This window comes from Etheostoma spectabile, chromosome 12, assembly GCF_008692095.1.
Source record: "Etheostoma spectabile isolate EspeVRDwgs_2016 chromosome 12, UIUC_Espe_1.0, whole genome shotgun sequence".
NCBI lineage: Eukaryota > Metazoa > Chordata > Actinopteri > Perciformes > Percidae > Etheostoma > Etheostoma spectabile.
This window is the reverse complement of record NC_045744.1, coordinates 23545924-23572242: the sequence shown is the minus strand read 5'-3', so window position 1 is coordinate 23572242 and position 26319 is coordinate 23545924. Positions and strand designations below refer to the sequence as shown.

Sequence of the window (26319 nt, the reverse complement as noted above, 5' to 3'; positions counted from 1 at the left end):
ACACACACACACACACACAACACACACACACACACACACACACACACACACACACACACACACACACACACACAGTAGGAAAATAGTATTTGAACACCCTGCAATTTTGCAAGTTCTCCCACTTAGAAATCATGGAGGGTCTGAAATTGTCCTCGTAGGTGCATGTCCACTGTGAGAGACACAATCTAAAAAAAAAAAATCCAGAAATCACAATGTATGATTTTTTAAAACTATTTATTTGTATGATACAGCTTCAAATAAGTATTTGAACACCTGAGAAAATCAATGTTAATATTTGGTACAGTAGCCTTTGTTTCCAACGTTTCCTGTAGTTTTTCACCAGGTTTACACGCACCCTGCAGAAGGGATTTTGGCCCCCCCTCCACACAGATCTTCTCTAGACCAGTCAGGTTTCTGAGTTTCCGAGTTTGAGCTCCCTCCAAAGGTTCTCTATTGGGTTTAGGTCTGGAGACTGGCTAGGCCACGCCAGAACCTTGATCTGGTTCTTCCAGAGCCCCCCCTTGGTTCTCCTGGCTGTGGTCTTTGGGTCATTGTCATGTTGGAAGACCTCGACCCATCTTCAATGCTCTAACTGAGGGAAGGAGGTTGGTCCCCAAAATCTCCCGATACATGGCCCCGGTCCTCCTCCTTAAAACAGTACAGTTGCCCTGTCCCATGTGCAGTAAAACCCCCCAAAGCATGATGCTACCCCCCCCCCATGCTTCACAGTAGGGATGGTGATCTTGGGATTGTCCTCATCATTCTCCAAACACGGTTAGTGGAATTAGGACCAAAAAGTTCTATTCTGGTCTCATCTGACCACATGACTTCCTCCCATGACTCCTCTGGATCCATCCAAATGGTCGTTGGCAGACTTAAGACGGGCCTGGACATGGTTGGCTTAAGCAGGGGAACCTTCCGGGCCATGCACGATTTCAAACCATGACGTCTTAGTGTATTACCAACATTAACCTTGGAAACGGTGGTCCAGGTCTTCTCAGGTCTTGGACCAGCTCCTCCCGTGTAGTTCTGGGCTGGTTTCTCACCTTTCTTAGGATCACTGAGACCCCACGAGGTGAGATCCTGCATGGAGCCCCAGTCCGAGGGAGATTGACAGTCATGTTTATCTTCTTCCATTTTCTAATGATTGCTCCAACAGTGGACCTTTTTTCCCCAAGCTGCTTGGACATGTCCCCGTAGTCCTGTCCAGCCTTGTGGAGGTGTACAATTTTGTCTCTAGTGTCTTTGGACAGCTCTTTGGTCTAGGCCATGTCAGTAGTTGGATTCTTACTGATTGTATGGGTGGATAGGTGTCTTTATGCAGCTAACGACCTCAAACAGGTGCATCTAATTTAGGATAATAAATGGAGTGGGGGGGGGACATTTTGAGGACAGACTAACAGGTCTTTGAGGGTCAGAATACTAGCTGATAGACAGGTGTTCAAATACTTATATGCACAGCTGTATCATACAAATAAATAGACTAAAAAAACTATTTCTGGTTTCTGGATTATTTTGTTTAGATTATGTCTCTCACAGTGGACATGCACCTACGATGACAATTTCAGACCCTGATTTCTAAGTGGGAGAACTTCAAATACTTATTTTCCTCACTGTATATACGGAATGTATTATAAGAAAAAGAAGAAAAAAAGTAGTTCTAATAATAGTAATAATACAAACATATTTACACAATAAGCACCCTTATATAAACAGACAGTATACTGTGTGTGTGTGTATATGTATATATATATATATATATATATATATATATGTATGTATATATATATATATATATATATATATATACATATATATATATATATATATATATATAAATATAACATGTACAGATGAGGAAGGTGTGGGTGAATAGATTTGACATATTGCACAGTTGGAGTTGACATAGAGCAATAAATAAATATGCATAGTGCCGAATATTGCCCAGTGGTGGATCATATTGTTATTAAAGCATTAAAGAGTCTGGGACTGCTGCTGGAACCAGGGACCTGCAGTAGTCCTCCTTCTTGCTCTGAGAGTGCAGCAGTCTGCCAGCAAGAGATCAGAGATCCATCCTCGCTCCTCGGGGCTGAAATAAGAGCTTTGAGACAGCCTTCGCAAACGTGGACCAGAACGACGTCCGGTTTAAAATAAGACACCTGGGAAGCAACGTTTGTCTCTCTCAGCTGCTCCTCTTCCTGTAATGTATAACCTTGATTCACCCCTCCCTCCATTAACTCCCCTCTGTCCATGTATGTCCTCGCCCCCTCCCCTTCAGGAGCTGACGGGTGCCAATTGCTGCAGAAACACCTGCTGTGTTTAGATCAGAGCTCAAAGGAGTTTCAAGTGAGACTCAGGCAGGCGTTGTAATGGCGCAGCAAGGAGTTCAGCTGGACCGGGAAACTTTCTCTTGTTCGATCTGTCTGGATCTCCTGAAGGATCCGGTGACTATTCCCTGTGGACACAGCTACTGCATGAACTGTATTAAAAAGTTCTGGGATGGAGAGGATGAGAAGAAAATCTACAGCTGTCCTCAGTGTAGGGAGACCTTCACACAGAGGCCTGTTGTTGTCAAAAACACCATGTTAGCAGTTCTAGTGGAGGAGCTGAAGAAGACTGGACTCCAGGCTGCTCCTGTTGATCACTGCTATGCTGGACCTGAAGATGTGGCCTGTGATGTCTGCACTGGGAGAAAACTGAAAGCAGTCAAGTCCTGTCTGGTGTGTCTGGTCTCTTACTGCAAGAAACACCTTCAGACTCATTATGACTGTGCTGCGTTTGAGAAACACAAGCTGGTGGAGCCCTCCAAGAATCTCCAGGAGAACATCTGCTCTCGTCATGATGAGGTGATGAAGATGTTCTGCCGTACTGATCAGCAGTGTATCTGTTATCTCTGCCCTGTGGAGGAACATCAAGGCCACGACACAGTCTCAGCTGCAGCAGAAAGGACTGAGAGGCAGAAAGAGCTCGAGGGGAGTCGAGAACACATCCAGCAGAGAATCCAGGACAGAGAGAAAGATGTAAAGCTGCTTCAACAGGAGGTGGAGGCTATCAATCTCTCTGCTGATACATCAGTGGAGGACAGCGAGAAGATCTTCACTGAGCTGATCCGTCTCATGGAGAAAAGAAGCTCTGATGTGGAGCAGATGGTCCGAGTTCAGCAGAAAAGTGAAGTGAGTCGAGTCAAAGAGCTTCAGGAGAAGCTGGAGCAGGAGATCACTGAGCTGAAGAGGAAAGACGCTGAGATGAAGAAGCTCTCAGACACAGAGGATCACAACCAGTTTCTCCACAACTACTCCTCACTGTCACCACTCAGTGGATCTACATCCAGCATCAATATCCGTCCTCTGCGCTACTTTAGGGATGTGACAGCGGCCGTGTCAGAAGCCAGAGATAAACTACAGGAGCTTCTAAATGAGATAAGGACAAATATCTATCTGGCTGTGGTTGAAGTGGATGTTTTACTGTCAAATCCACAACCAGAGCCCAAGACCAGAGCTCAAGTCTTAAAATATTCACGTGAAATCACACTGGATCCCAACACAGCACACCCCCAGCTGTGGCTCTCTGACAGAAAAGCGACATTTATGAAAAAACATCTGTCTTATCCTAGTCACCCAGACAGATTCGCTGAATGGCAGCAGGTCCTGAGTGAACAGGGTCTGACCGGACGTAGTTACTGGGAGGTGGAGTGGAGGGGAGGAGGGGTTGATGTAGCAGTTGCATACAAGAACATCAGCAGAGCAGGGAGACCGGATGAATGTGGATTTGGACACAATGACAAGTCTTGGGCATTACACTGTCAAGATAACACTTTTATCTTTTGTTACAACAACGTCCAAACTTACGTCTCAGGTCCTCGGTCCTCCAGACTAGGAGTGTACCTGGATCACAGCGCAGGTACTCTGTCCTTCTACAGCGTCTCTGATGATACCATGACTCTCCTCCACAGAGTCCAGACCACGTTCACTCAGCCCTTGTATGCTGGACTTCGGGTTTATTATGATTATGGAGACACTGCTGAGTTCTGTAAACTGAAATAGACCGACGATGATGTTGAGCCATGATCACTGATGCTGTTGCAGTATTCTTTAAAGGTCCCATGGCATGAAAATGTCACTTTATGAGGTTTTTTAACATTAATATGAGTCCCCCAGCCTGCCTATGGTCCCCCAGTGGCTAGAAACTGTGACAGGTGTAATAATATTATTAATAATAATAAAAATCATTTATATTGCGCTTTTTATGAACTCAAAGCCGCTTTACAGGGCATGAATATAATAAAAACAATGGACAGCTAAATTAAAACAAGATTCAGGCACAGATGAGAAGGGAGGGGGTTTTGGGAACTTGCAGAGGTGAAGAGATGGGTCTTGAGGCGGGACTGGAAGATGGTGAGGGACTCAGAGTTACGGATCTCTTGGGGGAGGGAGTTCCAGAGCCTGGGAGCGGCCCAGGTGTAAACCGAGCCCTGGGTGTCCTGCTCTGCCTTTGAGAAAATGAAAGCTCAGATGGGTCAATCTGGAATCTTGCCCCTCATGAGGTCATAAGGGGGAAGGTTACCTCCCTTTATCTGCTTTGCGCCCAGAGAATTTGCCCCCCCCCCCCCCCCATGAGAGAGAGAGACATCGTGGCTTTCAAACAAGCAATGTGGAAGTTGGTCAAGGCCTCACCTTGACCCCCCTCCTCCTCAAAAGCTACAGACTCAGAAATGCCACATACTAAGAAAGCTCATTGTGGGACTGGCTCTAGTGGCTGGAATACTGCACCACGGCTGAATTTTGGGAAAGAGACTTCCAATATAGTATTAGGGACCACTAAGGTCTATATAAAAGAGACTTCAGATACAGTATTAGGGACCACTAAGGTCTATATAAAGAGACATCAGATACAGTATTAGGGGACCACTAAGGTCTATATAAAAGAGACTTCAGATACAGTATTAGGGTGACCACTAAGGTCTATTAAAAGAGACTTCAGATACAGTATTAGGGACCCTAAGGTCTATATAAAAGAGACTTCAGATACAGTATTAGGGACACTAAGGTCTATATAAAAGAGACTTCAGATACAGTATTAGGGGACCACTAAGGTCTATATAAAAGAGACTTCAGATACAGTATTAGGGGACCACTAAGGTTTATATACAAGAGACTCAGATACAGTATTAGGGGACCACTAAGGTCTATATAAAAGAGACTTCAGATACAGTATTAGGGGACCACTAAGGTCTACATAAAAGCATCCAAAGACCACCATGTCATGGGACCTTTAACATGCTGGACCTCATTGTGACGAAACCATAAAAAAGCATATGTATGAAACTATTGGTTCCAGACTCATCCAGTCGGAGTGTCGAACTTTACAAATATTGTGGTGCATTCATGTCCAGAGTGTGGTTACTAGATTTGTTTAAATGGATCCAGGGCTTTTCCAACTATTATAAGACTAAGCTGCAGCACCTAAGCTGTTTTGGGCAGGGAATGAATATAAAAAGTTGGCATCAAAGCTAACCAAATGAGTTTTCTCAGATCAGTCGGGCCCCAGTGCACGTCTGTAGCAAGTCTTGTCATTAAGCTTTTTGGGTGCTATTTATTTATCATCTGCTTTAGCTTTTCTAACATTTTAGACACTGATATGGAAATAATAATGGTCCAAAATTATGTGAAATTGCAGTTTCTTTCTGCAAAAACATAACATTTTCTTGAGGGAGGAACCCTAAACCACCCGCCCAAACACATGCAACTAGACTCCCACAAACCAGAATATCATTACTTCTACAACCAATTAATTCCCCTTGTTTTCATCTGCTGTGTTTAAGTCAACCAAACGATGAAAAATAACTTTTACCAAACTGTATTTTAGGGAGAAAGAAAGCACTTATTCTAAAAACTGTGGAGAATTAAACTTGGATTCTAATAAGATTTTACATCCTAAAAGCTAAAGAGTTTAAAATGCTCTGTTGTAAACGACTGTTGAACACTCAGTATCTGTCAAACCGCTTCTCTTCCTGGAATGAATCCCAGATTGATGACTCCTCCCTCCATATTTCCCTGTTTTCCTCCCCTTTAGAGCTACTGTTTGATGATTGGCCTAACAGACATGAGGGGAGGTGCAGGACCTGACAGAAACACACCCTGTTTAGATCACAGCTTAGAGTAGTTTCAGTTCTCAGGAAGTGAAACTCAGACAGGAGTTGTCTCTGAGAGCAGAAATGGCGCAGCAAGGAGTTCAGCTGGACCGGGAAACTTTCTCTTGTTCGATCTGTCTGGATCTCCTGAAGGATCCGGTGACTATTCCCTGTGGACACAGCTACTGCATGAACTGTATTAAACGCCATTGGGGTAAAGAGGACAAGAAGAAAATCTACAGCTGTCCTCAGTGCAGGAAGATCTTTCGACAGAGGCCTGTCCTGGTGAAAAACACCATGTTAGCAGATTTAGTGGAGGAGCTGAAGAAGACTGGACTCCAGGCTGCTCCTGCTGATCACTGCTATGCTGGACCTGAAGATGTGGCCTGTGATGTCTGCACTGGGAGAAAACTGAAAGCAGTCAAGTCCTGTCTGGTGTGTCTGGTCTCTTACTGCAAGAAACACCTTCAGACTCATTATGACTGTGCTGCGTTTGAGAAACACAAGCTGGTGGAGCCCTCCAAGAATCTCCAGGAGAACATCTGCTCTCGTCATGATGAGGTGATGAAGATGTTCTGCCGTACTGATCAGCAGTGTATCTGTTATCTCTGCTCTGTGGATGAACATCAAGGCCACGACACAGTCTCAGCTGCAGCAGAAAGGACTGAGAGGCAGAAAGAGCTCGAGGGGAGTCGAGGACACATCCAGCAGAGAATCCAGGACAGAGAGAAAGAAGTGAAGCTGCTTCAACGGGAGGTGGAGGCTATCAATCGCTCGGCTAATAAAGTAGTGAAGGACAGCAAGAAGATCTTCACTGAGCTGATCCGTCTCATGGAGAAAAGACGCTCTGATGTGGAGCAGATGGTCCGAGTTCAACAGAAAAGTGAAGTGAGTCGAGTCAAAGAGCTCCAGGAGAAGCTGGAGCAGGAGATCACAGAGCTGAAGAGGAAAGAAGCTGAGAAAAAGAAGCTCTCAGACACAGAGGATCACAACCAGTTTCTCCACAACTACTCCTCACTGTCACCACTCAGTGGATCTACAGACCCCCCCAGCATAGATCTCCGTCCTCTGCGCTACTTTGAGGATGTGACAGCAGCCGTGTCAGAAGCCAGAGATAATCTACAGGAGCTTCTAAATGAGAAATGGACAAACATCTCACTGACTGTGACTGAAGTGGATGTTTTACTGCCACAACCAGAGCCCAAGACCAGAGAGGACTTCCTTAAATATTCATGTGAACTCACACTGGATCCAAACACAGCAGACACACTGCTGTTATTATCTGAGGGGAACAGAAGAGCAACAGTAATGGAAGAAGAACAGTCTTATTTTTGGCACCCAGACAGATTCAGGGACTGGTGTCAGGTCCTGAGTAAAGAAAGTCTAACCAGACGTTGTTACTGGGAGGTGGAGTGGAGAAGGAATACAGTTACTGTAGCAGTCGCATACAAGAACATCAGCAGAAGAGCTGCATTTGGAGATAATGATAAATCTTGGGCGTTAAATTGCAACAAAAAGGGTTCTGCTTTTTGTGCAACAAAGTCTGGACTACCACCTCAGATTATCTGTCTTCCAGACTAGGAGTGTACCTGGATCACAGCGCAGGTACTCTGTCCTTCTACAGCGTCTCTGATGACACCATGACCCTCCTCCACAGAGTCCAGACCACGTTCACCCAGCCCTCTACGCTGGAGTTGGGTTTTTAGTTTATGGAGACACTGCAGAGTTCTGTAAACTGAAAAATACATAAATTACTCTTTTTTAACTCTAGTGTATATGTGTCTCCATGTTTGTTGCTGAGAGCTGGTTGTTGGGGCATTTCTTCACTGCAGAGATCAGCTGTCAATCAAACATTATGGGATGTCCTTTCACGTCTTCTCTTTAGTTGCTGTGTAAATGTTTGAGCTCCTTCCTGTGTCTGTTTAATCATGAAGGCCATCACTGATGCTCATGATGATGTGTGTTGACCTGAACTGAACATTTTAACTTCTTTGTGCTCTAAATGTCTAAATGTTTGATTCTTATTTGCATTGATGCATTTGTAGGTTGTGGTTTCCTTTTATCATACATACTTTGTTCTTATTACTTTGTAGAGAAACTATGAGCACATAGACTGTACATGTATTAGTTTATCATGATTACAATGATACATATAAATATACTACTGTATAACATGTAGACATACATGTATATGTATGAATATATATAATATATGTATAGGTATTGATACTATATATATATATATAAAATATTATTAATAGATTATATACATGTATGTTTACACATATGCATATATATGTATGTGTTAGCCACCCTTTGCTCTGATTCCTGCTTTTTCACCCCTCTTGGCATTCTCTTGATGAGCTTCAAGAGGTCGTCACCTGAAATGGTTTCCCAACAGTCTTGAAGGAGTTCCCAGAATGCTTAGCACTTGTTGGCCCTTTTTCCTTCACTCTGCGGTCCAGCTCACCCCAAACCATCTCGATTGGGTTCAGGTCCGCTGACTGTGGAAGCACAGCACTCCATCACTCTCCTTCTTGGTCAAATAGCCCTTACACAGCCTGGAGGTGTGTTTGGGGTCATCGTCCTGTTGAAAAATATATGATGGTCCAACTAAACGCAAACTGGATGGGATGGCATGCCTCTGCAGGATGCTGTGGTAGCGATGCTGGTTCAGTATGCCTTCAATTTTGAATAAATCCCCAACAGTGTCACCAGCAAAGCCCCCCCACACCATCACACCTCCTCCTCCATGCTTCACGGTGGGAACCAGGCATGTAGAATCCCTCCAGTCACCTTTTCTGTGTCGCTCAAAGATACGGCGGTTGGAACCAAAGATCTCCAACTTGGACTCATCAGACCAAAGCACAAGATTTCCACTGGTCTAACGTCCTTTTCTTGTGTTTTTTGGCCCAAACAAATCTCTTCTGCTTGTTGCCTCTCCTTAGCAGTGGTTTCCTAGCTGCTATTGGACCATGAAGGCCTGATTCAGTCTCCTCAGAACAGTTGTTCTTGAGCTGTGTCTGCTGATAGAACTCACTGTGGTATTCATCTGGTCTCTAATCTGAGCTGCTGTTGTTGTGATTTCTGAGGCAGGAACTTATCCTCAGCAGCAGAGGGGACTCTTGGTCTTCCTTTCCTGGGGCGGTCCTCATCTGATCCAGTTTCATTGTAGCGCTTGATGGTTTTTTGCGACTGCATTTGGTGAAACATTCAAAGTTTTTGCAATTTTCTGGACTGACTGACCTTCATTTCTTAAAGTAATGATGGCCGCTCGTTTCTCTTCTCTTAGCTGATTGGTTCTTGCCATAATATGAATTCTACCAGTTGTCCAATAGGTTGTCGGCTGTGTGTCAACCTGACTTCTGCTCAACACAACTGATGGTCCCAACTCCATTAATAAGGCAAGAAATTCCACTAATTAACCCTGACAAGGCCCACCTGGGAAATGAAAACCATTTCAGGTGACTACCTCATGAAGCTCATTGAGAGAACACCAAGGGTTTGCAGCGCTATCAAAAAAGCAAAGGGGGGGGGGGAGGGGGGTACTTTGAAGAAACTAGAATATAATACATGTTTTCAGTTATTTCACACTTTTTTGTTAAGTACATAATTCCCCATGTGTTCATTCATAGTTTTGATGCCTTCAGTGATAATCTACAATGTAAATAGTCATGAAAATAATGAAAACGTCTTGAATGAGAAGGTGGTTCCAAACCTTTGGCCTGTACTGTATGTATACCTGAAAACTAGCCTAATATGGGCATTTTAAGGATATACACATTTTGATTGTTTAATGGTTCTATAGCTGAAAGTATTCAGAAGCAGTAGCAATGCAAAGAATTTACAGAAGAATAGAAGTATTAAGTTTCAGATAACATTAAACTGTGATTGCTGAATCATCATTCACAAAATGAATGATGCGTCATACATCATGCTAAATGGTGAGTCAGTTCTCTTTGTAAAGTTAACGCAGCCAGTTATGGTCAAAGGTTGAAACTTATCAGACATGTCTTATATGACACTTTTTTTCCACGCATTGTAGTAATAAAAGTGTTTTATGTCAGTTTAGTTGGATGAGTCCCTGTTGACGGTAAGATGTTTTAAAGGTAGTGTTATGGAAGAATTTATGTAGGAAAAATTATGGTGCCATACTAAAAGAAAAAGGGCAAAGAACTATTTTACAACCAACAACTTCGATGTTTTCAGATGTGTATAGGTTTTAATTGAGACTTCATTTTAAAAGGGGAAACAAAGTTCAAACTCTTTCTGCTTTGCCTTTTCCTAGAATGAATCCTAACTTGATTACCCCCCCCCCCCCCCCCCCCATCATGTGTTGAAGTGGCAGGAGTGTCACTGCAAAACACACCCTGTTTAGATCACAGCTCAAACTACATTCAATTCTCAGGAAGTGAGACTCAGACAGGCGTTGTTGAGAGCAGAAATGGCGCAGCAAGGAGTTCAGCTGGACCGGGAAACTTTCTCTTGTTCGATCTGTCTGGATCTCCTGAAGGATCCGGTGGCTATTCCCTGTGGACACAGCTACTGCATGGACTGTATTAAACGCCATTGGGGTAAAGAGGACAAGAAGAAAATCTACAGCTGTCCTCAGTGCAGGAAGATCTTTCGACAGAGGCCTGTACTGTTGAAAAACACCATGTTAGCAGATTTAGTGGAGGAGCTGAAAGACTGGACTCCAGGCTGCCCCTGCTGATCACTGCTATGCTGGACCTGAAGATGTGCCTGTGATGTCTGCACTGGGAGAAAACTGAAAGCAGTCAAGTCCTGTCTGGTGGTGTCTGGTCTCTTACTGCAAGAAACACCTTCAGCCTCATCATGACGGTGCTGCGTTTGAGAAACACAAGCTGGTGGAGCCCTCCAAGAATCTCCAGGAACATCTGCTCTCGTCATGATGAGGTGATGAAGATGTTCTGCCGTACTGATCAGCAGTGTATCTGTTCTCTGCTCTTTGGAGGAACATCAAGGCCACGACACAGTCTCAGCTGCAGTAGAAAGGACTGAGAGGCAGAAGATCTCGGGGGGAGTCGAGGAAACATCCAGCAGAGAATCCAGGACAGAGAGAAAGATGTGAAGCTGCTTCAACGGAGGTGGAGGCTAATAATCGCTCGGCTAATAAAGCATGAAGGACAGCAAGAAGATCTTCACTGAGCTGATCCGTCTCATGGAGAAAAGACGCTCTGATGTGGAGCAGATGGTCCGAGTTCAGCAGAAAAGTGAAGTGAGTCGAGTCAAAGAGCTCAGGGAGCTGGAGCAGGAGATCACTGAGCTGAAGAGGAAAGACGCTGAGATGAAGAAGCTCTCAACATAGAGGATCACAACCAGTTTCTCCAAACTACTCCTCCTGTCACCACTCAGTGGATCTACATCCAGCATCAATATCCGTCCTCTGCGCTACTTTGAGGACGTGACAGCAGCCGTGTCAGAGCCAGAGATAACTACAGGAGCTTCTAATGAGAAATGGACAAACTCTCACTGACTGTGACTGAAAGTGGATGTTTTACTGCCACAACCAGAGCCCAAGACCAGAGATGACTTCCTTAAATACTCATGTGAACTCACACTGGATCCAAACACAGCAAACACACTTTTTATTATCGGAGGGGAACAGAAGAGCAACAGTAATGGAAGAACACAGTCTTATTCTCGTCACCCAGACAGATTCAGGGACTGGTGTCAGGTCCTGAGTAAAGAAGTCTAACCAGACGTTGTACTGGGAGGGGGAGTGGAGAAGGGAATCAGTTACTGTAGCAGTCGCATACAAGAACATCAGCAGAAGAGCTGCTTTGGAGATAATGATAAATCTTGGGCGTTAGATTGCAACAAAAGGGTTCTGCTTTTGTGTGCAACAAAGTCTGGACTACCACCTCAGTTTATCGTCTTCCAGACTAGGATGTACCGGATCCAGGGCAGGTACTCTGCCCTTTCTACGCGTCTCTGATAACCCCAGACCCTCCTCCACCGATCCAGACCACATTCACTCAGCCGCTCCACCTGGGTTTGGGTTTTTATTTATGGAGACACTGCTGAGTTCTGTAAACTGAAAATACATAATTATCTTTTTTAAACTCAATGTATATGTGTCTCCAGTTTGTTGCTGAGAGCTGGTTTGTGGGGCCTTCTTCACTGCAGAGATCGCTGTCAATCAAACATGATGGATTCCTTTCACGTCTTCCTTTAAATTGCTGTGTAAATGTTTGAGCTCCTTCCGTGTCTGTTACCTGGAGATGGTTAACAGATGCTTGTTGATATCTGTGCTCTAAATGTTTGATTAATATTGGCATTGATGCATTTGTAGAGTTCTTTTATTGTTGTTATTTTTTATTTTATTTCATTTTAACTTTTGATTTCACCATTTTGTGTAAATTTGTAAAGAAATCTATGCTCACAAAAGTAAATGTATTTGTCTGGCAGACTTCGAGCTGTTAAATAACTTTAATAATGATCATAATCCATGAGGAATCCATTAATTATTCTCTTTTACGTACATAGCTGAGATTCTGTTCTGAAACATAGTGATTGTGGGATAAAGTGAATCTAAATGACTTTATTGATGGGATGTGTGAACAAACTGAAGGTTTTACATGATGAATAAACTAACATCAACAAAGTATTTTCTTTTTGTCTTTATTCAGGGATCATAAAAAGCAGATGTTGCAGATGTGTAATATATTTTGTATATGTAACTCACTGATATGGGAGTGTGTTTGAGGAACTTTTCATCCTGAAACGCCACAAAATATAGTGTCCATGTTTAGAGTTTTTTATTACTTGGTGCTTTTTAAAACTCACATTTAACAATAAAGAAGATTTATTTCACAGACTTAAAAATGTTGAAAAAGTAAGAATTAATTTTATAAGTCTGTGTGTGAAGACGTTTTTTTGAAGTCTTGACACACAAAAGACAATATTGTTAGTGTATTGTACATATGCATGTTGTTAAATTAAAATGAGTAGTCAGAGAATTGTAACGTACAGCCTCAAATTCTAGTTCCCAATACTATTTTCAACCTGAGAGCCCATAAATAATAAATTTGGGCTAAGAATAATACATATTAATAATAATAGCAAGTGAAATGCTTCTCTCCCATGTTTGCCATGTGCCCTGAATGCAGCATTTTACCCGCAGTGTCACAGGTTTTGACTTCTGTGAACACAGTGTGATATTACAGTTATCCTACTACAGTACATGGCTATACTACTACCTACTACAGTCCATACTAAGGGTATACTCTACGTACATGGCTATACTACTAAACCCACTACAGCCGTACTAAGGCTATACTACTACAGTACTATGGCTATACTACTACACTACTACAGTCTAGTACTAAGGCTATACTACTACAGTACTATGGCTATACTACTACAGTCCAGTACTAAGGCTATACTACTACAGTACTATGGCTATACTACTACACTACTACAGTCCAGTACTAAGGCTATACTACTACAGTACTATGGCTATACTACTACTACTACTACTACATAGTCTTCATGGTCCAGCCATGTTTTAGTAAAACAGAATAGATCAAATCTGACATTATAGAAGTGCAAATTATTTTTCTGTACTTAACATTAAAAAAACAAAATGGACAATAAGTTGGAGGCCCCGCTGCAGTAACTCTGAGGGGCCCCGGACCCCCGTTGAAGATCTCGGGCCTAAATAAACTCATACTGGATCAGTCAGTTACTACCAATTTCCCCCAAAAACTAAATAAAAGCAATAAGTTCTTAACTTTAGTTCCCTTAAAAGATGAACTTAAAATGACGTAAAGCCGCTAGTCTGATGGACTACACTTTGTGTTTTTCATTTTATAAATAACATGTTCTTAAAAACTAAAACCGGTCTGATTCATCCTCCCCTAGATGTGAGATTATTGGGATGACGGCGCCCTCTTGTGTCGTGCATCAGGTTCACATCTGTATCTGTCGGGACGTTAACTTCAAATGAATTCACACTTTTTTTAAAGTCTGTAATAAATCCTCTTTATTAACTCAGAACACAAAGAAAACGTTGGTTGTAAAAAGCAACAAATCATAAAACAGAGATGTGATTGTTATTTCAGTGTTAACTAGAAAAAGAACAGAGAGAAGGAGCCTGTATGAGGCAGTTATAGTACATTAACAGTAATAGTACATTAACAGTAACAGTACATTAACAGTACATTAACAGTAATAGTACAGTAACAGTACATTAACAGTAATAGTACGTAACAGTACATTAACAGTAATAGTACATGCTTTTCAAATTTGAAAGTGTTAACCCTCCGGTTGTCCTCAGGTCAACTTTGAACCATTTACAAAAACTTACTATATCAGAACTGACAGAAGTACTTTGAAAAAAGTGACAAAAAAGTGACAAATGATGGGAAAAAAACTACAAAAAAAAAAGGAAAAACAAATCAACAAAACATACTGAAAAAGTGACAAAAACACACCAAAAACATTGGAAGCTGCGACAAAAAAATGTTTAAAAAAAATTGACTAAAGCAGCTTTAAAAAAAAATCAAAATAAATTGAATAAAATTGACAAAAACGTCGAGAAAATTGGAGAAAAATAACAAAATGTTGACATTTCAACCCAGAAAAAAACAAAGCTGCAGGTTGACGTGGAGACAACATTCATTTAAAATAGGACTGAACTAAAATCCTAACAGCACATTTTAGATTCTGTATTTATTCCCAACTCATTTATCTGTAACCAATAGGGGAAAATGGGAAAAATAACGTTGCAGTTCAAGGTGCGCGCCCCAAAAAAACCTCTGCATGTCCCCCGAAAACGTCCAGCCGGGGACTCTGGTGCTCCTAGTGGAACCAGAACTAGTCTCTACACTGTTGTATAATTTTAATTATCAGCATAGTATATAACACCCTGGAGTAATGAGAAGAAGAGAAAATACTTTGTGATTGTGTATTCATAAAAAAAAATCAAATGAATTCAGTCTGTTCACACAATCAATGTTTGATTAAAATCTCAACGATGTGAAAGAAAATAAAGAAGAAGAAGAGCATCTTAACCCTCGTGTTGTCCTCCATCTTTACCAGTTTATGAAGCATAAATTATAAAATATCACCCAATTCTGAGTTACATCTTAACTCCAACTTGTTACCACTACTTTTACACAATCTTGTTGGAAATCAATGGTCAAAAAAAGGTATTTATGAGATTTTTAAAAAAGCAGAAAGTACCAATTATTTTGACTATTTGTGAAAATCAGAAGATGTGGAGTGGATGATCGCATTGTATGTCAAAGTTTTGTCACTATACGCTTTCTGTTTGGATTTTTTTGGAACCATTCGTGTTATATTTGGGCACTTTGGTTGAAAGAAACTCAGATTTATGATATGGAAACTTTGAAAAAGACAACAAGAGGGTTAAAAAATTAAAAAACCTGCAAAAATTTACAGAAAAACTAATGAAATCTAACTATCTATCGAGACAAAATGAGTTCAAGAATTCACAAAACAGAACTGAACCCATTGTCCGTTGAAGGCCTTCTGTCTATTTGACCTTACTGAACTTAGCAGTGGATCCACAACAGTAAAACCCAAATCCAGCGTAGATCGGCTGCGTGCACAGGGTCTGGACTCTGTGGAGGAGGGTCATGGTGTCACCAGAGACGCTGTAGAAGGACAGGGTACATGCGCTGTGATCCAGGTACACCCCTAGTCTGGAGGACACAGGACCCGGGACGGGGGTTTGGACCTTGTTGTGCAGGAAACTTCTTCTGTAGCAGTCCAGCGCCCAGGACTTGTCATTCAGTCCAAATGCACATTCACGGAAGCTCACTGCTCTGCTGATGGTCTTGTACGCCACCGCCACCTGAACGCCTCGCCCCCCCCACTCCACCTCCCAGTAGCGACGTCCGGTCAGACCCTCTCCGCTCAGGACCTGCCGACACTCGGTGAACCGGTCCGGGTGACCGGACGAGACGACTTCTCTATGAGTAACGTTGCTTTTCGGTTCCTCTCAGATAACAGCAGAAGTGGGTTTGCTGTGTTGGGATCCAGTTTGATTTCCTGTGAATATGTTAGGAACTCAGCTCTGGTCTGGGGCCCTGATGGTGGATTTGGCCGTGGGACATCCACTTCAGGCGCTGGGATACGGGCACAGATCCTGCTCACAGTGTCGTGTATTTTATCTCTGGCTCCTGACACAGTCGCTTTCATATGCTCAATGAAGCGCCGTTGACTGAGAGGTAAGCTGGGGGAGTCTGTAGATACACCGAGTGGGGACAGCGTGTAGTAGTTTTGGAGAAACTGGTTGTGGTCCTCTATGTCTGAGAGCTTCTTCATCTCAGCGTCTTTCCTCCTCAGCTCAGTGATCTCCTGCTCCAGCTTCTCCTGAAGCTCTTTGACTCGACTCACTTCACTTTTCTGCTGCGATCTGAGCTGCTGCTCCACTTCTGAGCGTCTTTCCTCCAGGAGGCGGATATTCTCAGTGAAGATCTTCTTGTTTTCTTTCACTTCTTTATTAGCCGAGCGATTGATGGTCTCCACCTCCCGTCGAAACAGCTTCACTTCTTTCTCTTTGTCCTGGATACTCCCCTCGAGCTCTTTCTGCCTCTCAGTCCTTTCTGCTGCAGCTGAGACTGTGACGTGGTCTCGATGTTCATCCACAGAGCAGAGATAACAGATACACTGCTGATCAGTACGGCAGAACATCTTCATCACCTCATCGTGACGAGAGCAGATGTTCTCCTGGAGATTCTTGGAGGGCTCCACCAGCTTGAGCTTCTCCAACGCAGCACCGTCACAATGAGGCAGAATGTGTTGATCAAAGTAAGAGACCAGACCCACCAGATTGGACTTGTAGGTTTTCAGTTTGCTCTCTGTGCAGACAGCACAGGACACATCTTCAGGTCCAGCACAGCAGTGATCAGCAGGAGCAGGTTCGAGTGCAGTCTCCATCATGTGCTTTATTAAATTTGCCAACATGGTGTTTTTCCTGAGAGCAGGCCTCGGTGTGAAGGTCACCATACACTGAGGACAGCTGTAGATTTTCATCCCATCCTCTCCATCCCAGTGGCGTTTGAGACAGACCAAGCAGTAGCTGTGTCCACAGAGAGTAGACACCGGATCCTTCAGGAGGTCCAGACAGACCACGCACGTGAAGGTTTCCCGAACCCGCTGAACACGTCTCTCCGCCATTTCACCTCGTGGCAGTGACTGTGAGTCTCTGTGCTCGGACTCAAACAAAACTCGGGTCCTTGTCTTGCTTCTCGTTCGCACTTGCAGACCACAACGTGCACAGTGCGGAGCCGGCTGTGTTTGGGTTTGAAATCAGGGAAAAGAGGGCGGAGTTAACGGGCTTCCAAGCCGGAGGCGGCTTCTCTTAAAGGGGCAGCGCAAGTTTCAACCAACCACCAATAGACTACAGTTGAGACCTGCGCTGCCCCTTTAAGAGAAACCATCGACACAGTGAGCATGCAGTGGAGCTGAGGCTTAACCGCTGAACATTTGAAAATGGGGTCCTCAGGAATGTAGTTGACCGTGTAGGTGCCTGATTTCATTGCTTTTTTAATACAGTGGCCTGCATAAGTTTACACACCCATGCTAAAGTTGATTAAAAAGAGGAATAAAGTAAATTGATCTTAATGCCTTAATTAAAAAAGATTAGAAAAATCCAACCTTTTAAGGATACCTATTTTCTTTGAGAATGAATAATGTATTGTAAATAAATAAATATTCCTCCTTAAAATACTGGGGGAATGAGTATACCCCCCCTATGTTTAATTCCCATTGAAGCAGGCAAGGTTTTATTTTTGAAAGGCCAGTTATTTTATATATATATATATATATATATATATATATATATATATATATATATATATATATATATATATATATATGTGTGTGTGTGTGTGTCTGAATGTTTTGGGGGGTTTTAAACAACATGAGGGGGGAGTTTAAATTAAATGATGTAAGGTTTTTAAAAGGTAGATTCTGAATCCATATGTTTAAAGTTAACATAGGTAAGACAAAAATAAAAAGCAATGAAATAAAACAATACCACCTGAACTGATACAGACTTGTAGACGTATACAGGCATTTAGTGTGGCTGTTACAATCTCTTCTGTTTGAACAAAATTTGGACTGAAATCCACTACGTTAATTTGTATTAATAAAACAGTTTTTTGAACATTAATAAATCCGGGTTCACAGCCAAGCTCAGACAGCTAAGGGTGGAAGACCTACTCCAACAGAAAACCACTCGGCTTGTGTCTGAAAGGGTCTCAGAGAGATCAACAGTGCCCCCCCCCCCCCCCACACACACACACACACACACACTCTAACGACTTGTGCATGCAGGGTCATGGGACTGGGGGGGTGGGGGACTGAGTAACCATGGAGGGCCCTCATGTGAGGAGGGCCCAAAAAGATGCCACGATGTGAATAGCAGTAGATGTGAGGACGGGCCCATAGAGAACGCCTTTCTAGAGGACCCAGTATTTTGTGCAACACCCTGTGTGCATGTCTAGAATAAGTTATATTATTGTTTTAATAATAATAATAATTTCTCTCACAGCCTAGGTAATGCTGTACGTTGGCTCTTTAAACCTGCCCTTGCCCCCATTCTTGCTTCTTTATCCGATTAATTCTTCCTTTTCCAACCTCATCAATATACAAAATATACTGCACATCTGCAACATCTGCTTTGCATGATAGCCTGGAATGAGGACAGGAAGAAAATACTTTGTTTACGTTTGTTTATTGATCATGTCAACCACATCCCATCAGTAAAGTCTCTTTTTCAATGGTTTTATATACAGATTTTCCCCATTTTCAAGGTAGAAGTGCAACTTAAAGGGACGCTACGCAAGTATTTACACAACAAGTAATGACAATATGTCACATGACAACCTACAGTGTTTGATTGACAGCTGATCTCTGAGCAGTGAAGAACATCTCAGCAATGAACATGGAGATAAATTAAGTTTCAGAATAACCATCTACTTAGTTTTACAGAACTTAGCAGTGGTGCCACAAGATAGAAGCCAAAGTCCAGCGTGGAGCGGCTGAGTGAACGTGGTCTGGACTCTGTGGAGGAGGGTCATGGTGTCATCAGAGACGCTGTAGAAGGACAGAGTACCTGCACTGTGATCCAGGTACACCCCTAGTCTGGAGGACACGTGACCTAGGACTGGAGTTTGGACTTTGTTGTGCAAGAAACTTCTCCTGTGACAGTCTAACGCCCAAGACTTGTCATTGAATCCAAATCCACATTGACCCGAGCTCCGTGCTCTGCTGATGTTCTTGTATGCGACTGCTACATGAGCTCCTCGCCCCCCCCACTCCACCTCCCAGTAGCAACGTCCGGTCAGACCCTCTCTGCTCAGGACCTGCCGACAATCAGTGAATCTGTCCGGGTGACTGGGATAAGACTGTTCTTCTATGAGTGATGTTGCTTTTCGGTTCCCCTGAGATAATACCAGATGCCGGTTCACTGTGTGTGGATCCAGTGTGATTTCACATGAATATTTTAAGAAGTCATCTCTGATCCTCGGCTCTGGTTGTTGCAGCAAAACATCCACTTTGAAGATATTTGTCCATTTCTCTCCCGTAATGTCCTGTAGTTTATCTCTGAATTCTGACACAGTCGCTGTCACATCCTCAAAGTAGCGCTGAGGAAGGAGATCTATGCTGGGGGGGTCTGTAGATCCACTGAGTGGTGACAGTGAGGAGTAGTTGTGGAGAAACTGGTTGTGATCCTCTGTGTCTGAGAGCTTCTTCATCTCAGCGTCTTTCCTCTTCAGCTCAGTGATCTCCTGCTCCAGCTTCTCCTGGAGCTCTTTGACTCGACTCACTTCACTTTTCTGATGGGATCTGACATTTTGCTCCACATTGGAGCGTCTTTTCTCCAGGAGACGGATCAGCTCAGTGAAGATCTTCCTACTGTCCTCCACTGATGTATCAGCAGAGAGATTGATGGCCTCCACCTCCTGTTGGAGCAGCTTCACATCTTTCTCTCTGTCCTGGATTCTCTGCTGGATGTGTTCTCGACTCCCCTCGAGCTCTTTCTGCCTCTCAGTCCTTTCTGCTGCAGCTGAGACTGTGTCGTGGCCTTTATGTTCATCCACAGAGCAGAGATAACAGATACACTGTTGATCAGTACGGCAGAACATCTTCATCACCTCTTCATGATGGGAGCAGAAGTTATTTTGGAGATTCTTGGAGGGCTCCACCAGCTTGTGTTTCTCAAACGCAGGGGAGACATAATGAGGCTGAAGGTGTTGATCACAGTAAGAGACCAGACACACCAGACAGGACTTGACTGCTTTCAGTTTTCTCCCAGTGCAGACATCACAGGCCACATCTTCAGGTCCAGCATAGCAGTGATCAGCAGGAGCAGCCTGGAGTCCAGTCTTCTTCAGCTCCTTTGCTACAATGGTTAACATGGTGTCTTTCAGCAGGACAGGCCTCGGTGTGAAGGTCTTCCTACACTGAGGACAGCTGTAGATTTTCTTCCCATTCTCTTCATCCCAGTGGCGTTTAATACAGTCCATGCAGTAGCTGTGTCCACAGAGAATAGTCACCGGATCCTTCAGGAGATCCAGACAGATCACACAAGAGAAGGTTTCCCGGTCCAGCTGAACTCCTGACTGTGCCATCTCCACTCACCTGGCATCACTGTGTCTCTGCTAGTCCTTAAATCAGAACTCTGTCCAGTTGTTCCTATTCATTTGCTAATGTCTCCTTAATAGGTCCTATCAGCTCCTGTCCAATCACACGCTAGTTACACCCAATAAAACACTTGTTAGTCACACGCATATTAATGATGGGAGGGGAGGGAACAAGTGGACAGTTGTTTGAGAGTTGTAGAGAGGTACTCCAGCATTAAAGGGGCAATGCAAGTGTCACTGTTTTTGAACATGCAGTGAAGATTAGAACAAAAATGAAACTGATATATTTACATGGGGAATCATTTCAATTGCTTTCAGCTCACAGTAGTTGAAGCTAACACAACAATGTTCACAGTACTTTGTAATGTGTTGTAACAAAGGGCATTCATCACCAAAAAAAGAGAAGAGCATAAAATAGATTATATATATATCAAAAACAAAGCAATTTATGAAATCTGAATCACACTGTAGTAGTAGTAGCCACATGCACATATAATGGAAAGCAAGAATATTCAAAGAACTAATTTTCTGTCCTTGCAATACAATAAATTCAATTAAATAGTGTCTTAAATACACACCTCTAAAAACCCACATTAAAAATAAGTAGGAAAAAGCTTATTTGTTTTTGTAATTTAGGGCATTGAGCTGTGATTAATGTCATTGTTGTCAGGCTAGAACTTACAATCTAATGTTGAAAATATTGATTGTAATTTTGTCATCATTGGTAATCTATTGATGCCTGAGGTGTTGTGGCTAATAATCATAACCAAATCACATTCCAAAATGTTTGGGGACATAGAGATGAAATATCATCTTTTTCCGTTCCAATCCTGCTCCAAAACCTAATTTTGGATATTAGCAGATACCGATACTGACTCTAAAACCAAAGCTCGGTTAGTGTGTTTAAGGTCCCTCGTCCCACGAACTCACACCTGCAAACTTTCCTTTAAGCTAATAATTGTTTATGGACTGTTCAAGTAAGTAAGATAGATGTAAGATGTAGATATGTATTCAATGTGGAACACATTTATCAAATCAGATTTTAAGACTGTTATGTGTGCATGTCTGCATTGCAATTATACATATCTGGGTTAGGTTGGTGGACAAAACAGCACATGTACCTTTCACATTACACGGGGACATGGCACATCATTAGTAAATGTGCAGGGTCTTATCTGGAGTGTGTTTTGTATTTTCCTTCTCACATGTTTACATATGGACCATTTGATGATGTGCTTTTAATAAATTCCACAAAAAACCCTCCACAATTGAACACATTGTTTCTTTCTACAGTAATTGAACTGTATCACATCAGATATAAAATGCATTTAACTGATGCCTCATTGACCTGTTATGACAGCAATAAGCCATCATCCCCCATCAATTGATATAACCAAAGGTCAAATATGCCTGAAATGTACCTTAAGTGACTTTAAAACTATTCTTGTAACTCTGTGGACAGAATAGCTTTGATTCTCTGTAATTCATGGTTTCATGCAAATGTCACAGTGTTTTTTAATTGGAGACCTCATGGTCTGAGTAAAGTCCTGTAATGTATGGGCTGTGTGTGACCTCCACCTTCTACACAACTAGTCAATTTACACTTGTCTGGGCTTTGTTTGCTGCAGAAAGAGAAACGGGTTCTGAATGTTGGGGGATTTTTGGGGGGGGTGCTTGTTGAATTGTTCAGGGACAGGTGTGAATAGTCCTAAATATGGGGATGTACGTGTTTTTTTTGGGGGGGGATGCATGTACTCCTTTTAGTATGTTAAGTAGAGAGCATAGTAGGCCAGGGACACAGTATCATGTGAATTGAGTGGAATGTGGACACAGGATTAGGATTCATTTGCATTGACATCATTTAGGTAAACTCACTACCCTGAACTCCTGGTCCACCACTCCCTATTCCTTAAAGTTATCTTTATCCTATAAAATAATACTTATATGTATTATTTATATTGTATGACGGCTTAAAGTAAATGTCTGGACACTTTAATATCTACATCACACCATGTATTCTGCTGATGTTTTATGTTGTATTTTATTGGTGACAACAACTGACCAAGTCAATTCCTAACATCTTGCCAAAGGAATACAGTTGAAATTTTGCCGGCTGGCTAACACTGGCACATTTACAGAAAGGTTAATGAATGTGCGCTGTCCTTGTAAATAAATAAATGAAATAATTGGAGTCTGCATGTATTGGGAGGCAGGCTCGGGGAACTCGGCCCATGGCTTGATTCATTCAGAGAGAAATGCAGGTGGTGTCAGAAGAGCACAACCATGTGGATGAGATGATGATTCCCTTAAAGGAGACATCAAGTAGCATTCAGGTTCCACATGAAATCTGCCAACACCACAATAAAAAATAAACCAACATGCAATGCAGCGAGTGTAATGTTTTTTTCCTCTTAAGGGGAAAATTACAGTTGTTTTGGATTATAATTCATCTACATCTTCTTGCACCATACTCCTTGCTGTAGTCTATATCTATGGTAACCTGGTCCTCAGATCTCTGCAGGGTAAATCCAGACCATCTGAGTTGTCTGAGGCCTTTGCAGCGGCCCGGGTTCAAGTCCGACCTGTGGCCCTTTGCTGCGTGCCATCCCCACCTCTCTCCCACCTCTCCACTGTCACTATCTAATAAAGAGAAAAGAATGCCCCAACACATAATCTAATAAAAGACTGTCCTCTGAGAAACGCCAACAGCAGCTTTCCGCAAACGACTCAGTTTCTGCCTGAAAGGGCCTCAGAGAGTCCATCAGACAATCCTAAACCTGTCCACTCCACTAACGACTCTCGCAACGCCAATGACCTGAATGAGTCCTACGGTCGTTTTGAAAGACAATGGGACGTTCCTGACACCAACAAGGACTTTTTTTTCCATCATGGACATTAACAGGTTGTTCAAGAGACAGAACAACTCATTACCAGCCTGCTTGAAGTCCTCCACCATCATACCTGTCCCCAAAAACAAAGGACCAAAAGACTTAAAGACTACAGACTAGTGTCCCGGACCTCTGTGGTAATTGAGTAGTTTTAGCGCCTTGTACAGTCTCATCTGAGAACCGTTACTGACACATTCCTAACCCCCCCCCCCCACCTCCCGAGTTTGGAGCTAGCTAGACTATCTGTCCAATCTGAGTTTTCTGCTGCAAGACTAAAACGTACACGTTCCACCAAAACAAGTTCCTTCCTGGTGCTATTTTGCAGATGCAGCGTTGCTCTGTCCGGCGCTCAGCACCGCCCAATACGATGGAGATTAGTTTAAAGAAATGCCAATAAACCAGAGCATGTTTCTCCCCCCCCACCCCCCCATGCTGTGTGGACTAGCCAGACCCCAAAATTTTCAAGCCTTTACTTCCATAATAAACACATTATGTACATAAGGCAAAAATACACAGCCTTGTAAATGGAAATATAAAGTGTCCAAAAATTAAAAGCAACTCCTTTTTTAGTGCCAACAAATATATAATTTAGTAAGTGAAGCAAAGAAAAAAGTGGAGTGGGAACGTGCACAGTTCTGAGATGCTCTATACATACAAAACATAGGAGGTAGCTATGGTGTAATGGTATTAAATGTAAAATATTGCACAGTATGATAGTGGGACAAAGTCTGGGGGGGGGGGGGTATCCATAATGGGGTACTGTCTAGTCCTGGGGGGGGAGGAACAGGGTCCCGCTTGCTGTGCATGGCCTGAACAAGCTGGCTCGGAGTCCCAAGGAAGGCCTGATTAACCATTTACCGGCTGTAACCAGTGAAACAAATACGCAACCAGGTCTGTGAAAACAAGCGACTTTTTCTACGGAGCCCCCTAAGATCCTGGAAGAGAAAAACAAACAAACTGTGCAAGGCTTTACAATCTGTGGGGACGTATTGTCAATTTCCATCACTGTGGACAGATTGGTAAACTGTACCGTTTATTTATTTTCTCCCCCTGAGCTTCAGGACAATGACAACAAGAGGGAGTTAAACCACCTTTTAACATAATTTAACATTAGAAAACTGATGGTAAATCAAATAAACACTTTTTCACAGTGATTTTGAGTTGTTTCCCACGACGGGTTTAATTCATTCTTTTACTGATAATGAATAACTAAACACATTACACACTGGACCTTTAATGAATGTTTGTTCTTTGCATTCTTGCACATTTGCTAAAAAAACCCCATAAGTAATTGAATGTTTCTTTCATCTTGGTTCTATATTAAGGGCTATTAAGGGCTTTTGCATGTCGTTTCCAATATTGCACACAGTTACTTTAATAAAACAAGACAACATATCAAAGAAAAGTTTTTATTTAGCTACTTAAGAAGCGCATCAAACCCTCCCGTACATCCCGGCCTTCTTCCTCTGCACCCTGTGACGGTGCCACCCCCGGCTCTGCTGGTCCAGATGCATCCCAGTCCTTCTCATACGCCTCTCCACGGCTCTCACACAAGATTATGCAAAGCACAGCAGGTCAGAACCAGAGATCTCACCAGTTCTACGTCACAGGCATTTCTTTTCTTAAGGCAACTCCACCTTCCCTTCAGTCTACCAAAAGCATTTGCAACAACAACCCGTGTCCTGCAGATTTTCTGGTTGTAAACCTGCTGTTCTGCCGAGAGGCGTCCGTGTCATGGAATGGTTTTAAGAGCCAGTTCTGCAAGGGATAGGCAGAACCCCCCAGGATGTAGTAGCCCGCATCAACCCCACCTACGTTCCTGGTGGAAGCTGGAAAGAAGATGCCACGGCTCGCTAACTCCCAAAATTGGGACTGCCTCAAAACACGAGCATCATGGGAGCTGCAGGGCAGTCCTGCAAACACGTCCCAGAACAGCCCCTTTCCATCAACGACACCTTGGAGGATGATGGAGTGCCCACCTTTACAGTTGAAATCCTCGCAGTGGTGCTCTTGTGGTGCTCTGATGGGGATGTGGGATTCATCAATGGCACCAACACACTGCGGGACCCCCCATCTGCTCTCAGTGTCGGCGGCCATGTCTGCAAACGTCTCCTGGTCTGGGAAACGAATGAGTTCTGGCACCAACAACGTCTCTGCAGCAGCAGCAAAGTCCCGAAGACACCGGCACACGGTCGTGGTGCTTACTCCAAAAAGATGGCCGACAGTTCTGTATCCGGAGCCGGTCGCAAGCTTCCACAACGCCACGGCCACTCTCTTCTTCAGCGGGACGCATTGCGGAAGATGGTGTCCCGTCTCTCCATCAATGGACGCATTTTGTTGCATAGGTAGGTGAATGTCTCTTCGGACATCCTGAAGTTGTGAACCCACTGAGCGCGTGTGAAACCCGGGACGATGACGTCCCACCACTCGGCAGATCGGCTGACCGCCCAAACAGACGGTATGCGGCGGCGACTGTGCAACGCGAGGATCTGAAACACAAAGAGTACACAGCATGCATATTTTAGATAAACATGTACTTTATATATCGTGTAGTACAGTGGTTCCCAAACTTTTTCAGTTCACCAAAAGAAATTTGGTGTCTCCCCAGGACCCGAATTTAGAAAAAAAACACCACATGAATCATTGTAACATCTAC

The 26319-nt window shown here is 43.1% G+C and overlaps 4 protein-coding genes and 1 pseudogene across 4 annotated transcripts; 3 read left to right on the top strand and 2 right to left on the bottom strand.

Annotated features, from left to right (window-relative positions):
- Positions 1-2336: 2336 nt before the first annotated feature.
- On the top strand, positions 2337-8133 carry LOC116698874 (tripartite motif-containing protein 16-like). Its single transcript, XM_032531098.1, has 2 exons — positions 2337-4055; positions 7857-8133. The coding sequence occupies exon 1, from the start codon at positions 2370-2372 to the stop codon at positions 4041-4043; it is 1674 nt and encodes a 557-aa protein (XP_032386989.1). The 5' UTR covers positions 2337-2369; the 3' UTR covers positions 4044-4055; positions 7857-8133.
- LOC116698877 (tripartite motif-containing protein 16-like) lies at positions 6111-8133 on the top strand. The gene is given in 2 exon segments (XM_032531102.1): positions 6111-7661; positions 7664-8133. Coding segments are annotated over 2 exon segments (1620 nt in total). The 5' UTR covers positions 6111-6214; the 3' UTR covers positions 7837-8133.
- A 2333-nt stretch (positions 8134-10466) lies between these two features.
- On the top strand, positions 10467-11475 carry LOC116698882 (E3 ubiquitin/ISG15 ligase TRIM25-like; annotated as a pseudogene).
- A 3135-nt stretch (positions 11476-14610) lies between these two features.
- On the bottom strand, positions 14611-17408 carry LOC116698876 (tripartite motif-containing protein 16-like). The gene is given in 2 exon segments (XM_032531101.1): positions 14611-16075; positions 16078-17408. Coding segments are annotated over 2 exon segments (1647 nt in total). The 5' UTR covers positions 17303-17408; the 3' UTR covers positions 14611-15653.
- Positions 17409-19104: 1696 nt separating this feature from the next.
- LOC116698875 (tripartite motif-containing protein 16-like) lies at positions 19105-20781 on the bottom strand. Its single transcript, XM_032531099.1, has one exon. It carries the CDS (start codon positions 20761-20763, stop codon positions 19105-19107), a length of 1659 nt encoding a protein of 552 aa, XP_032386990.1. The 5' UTR covers positions 20764-20781.
- Positions 20782-26319: the final 5538 nt, after the last annotated feature.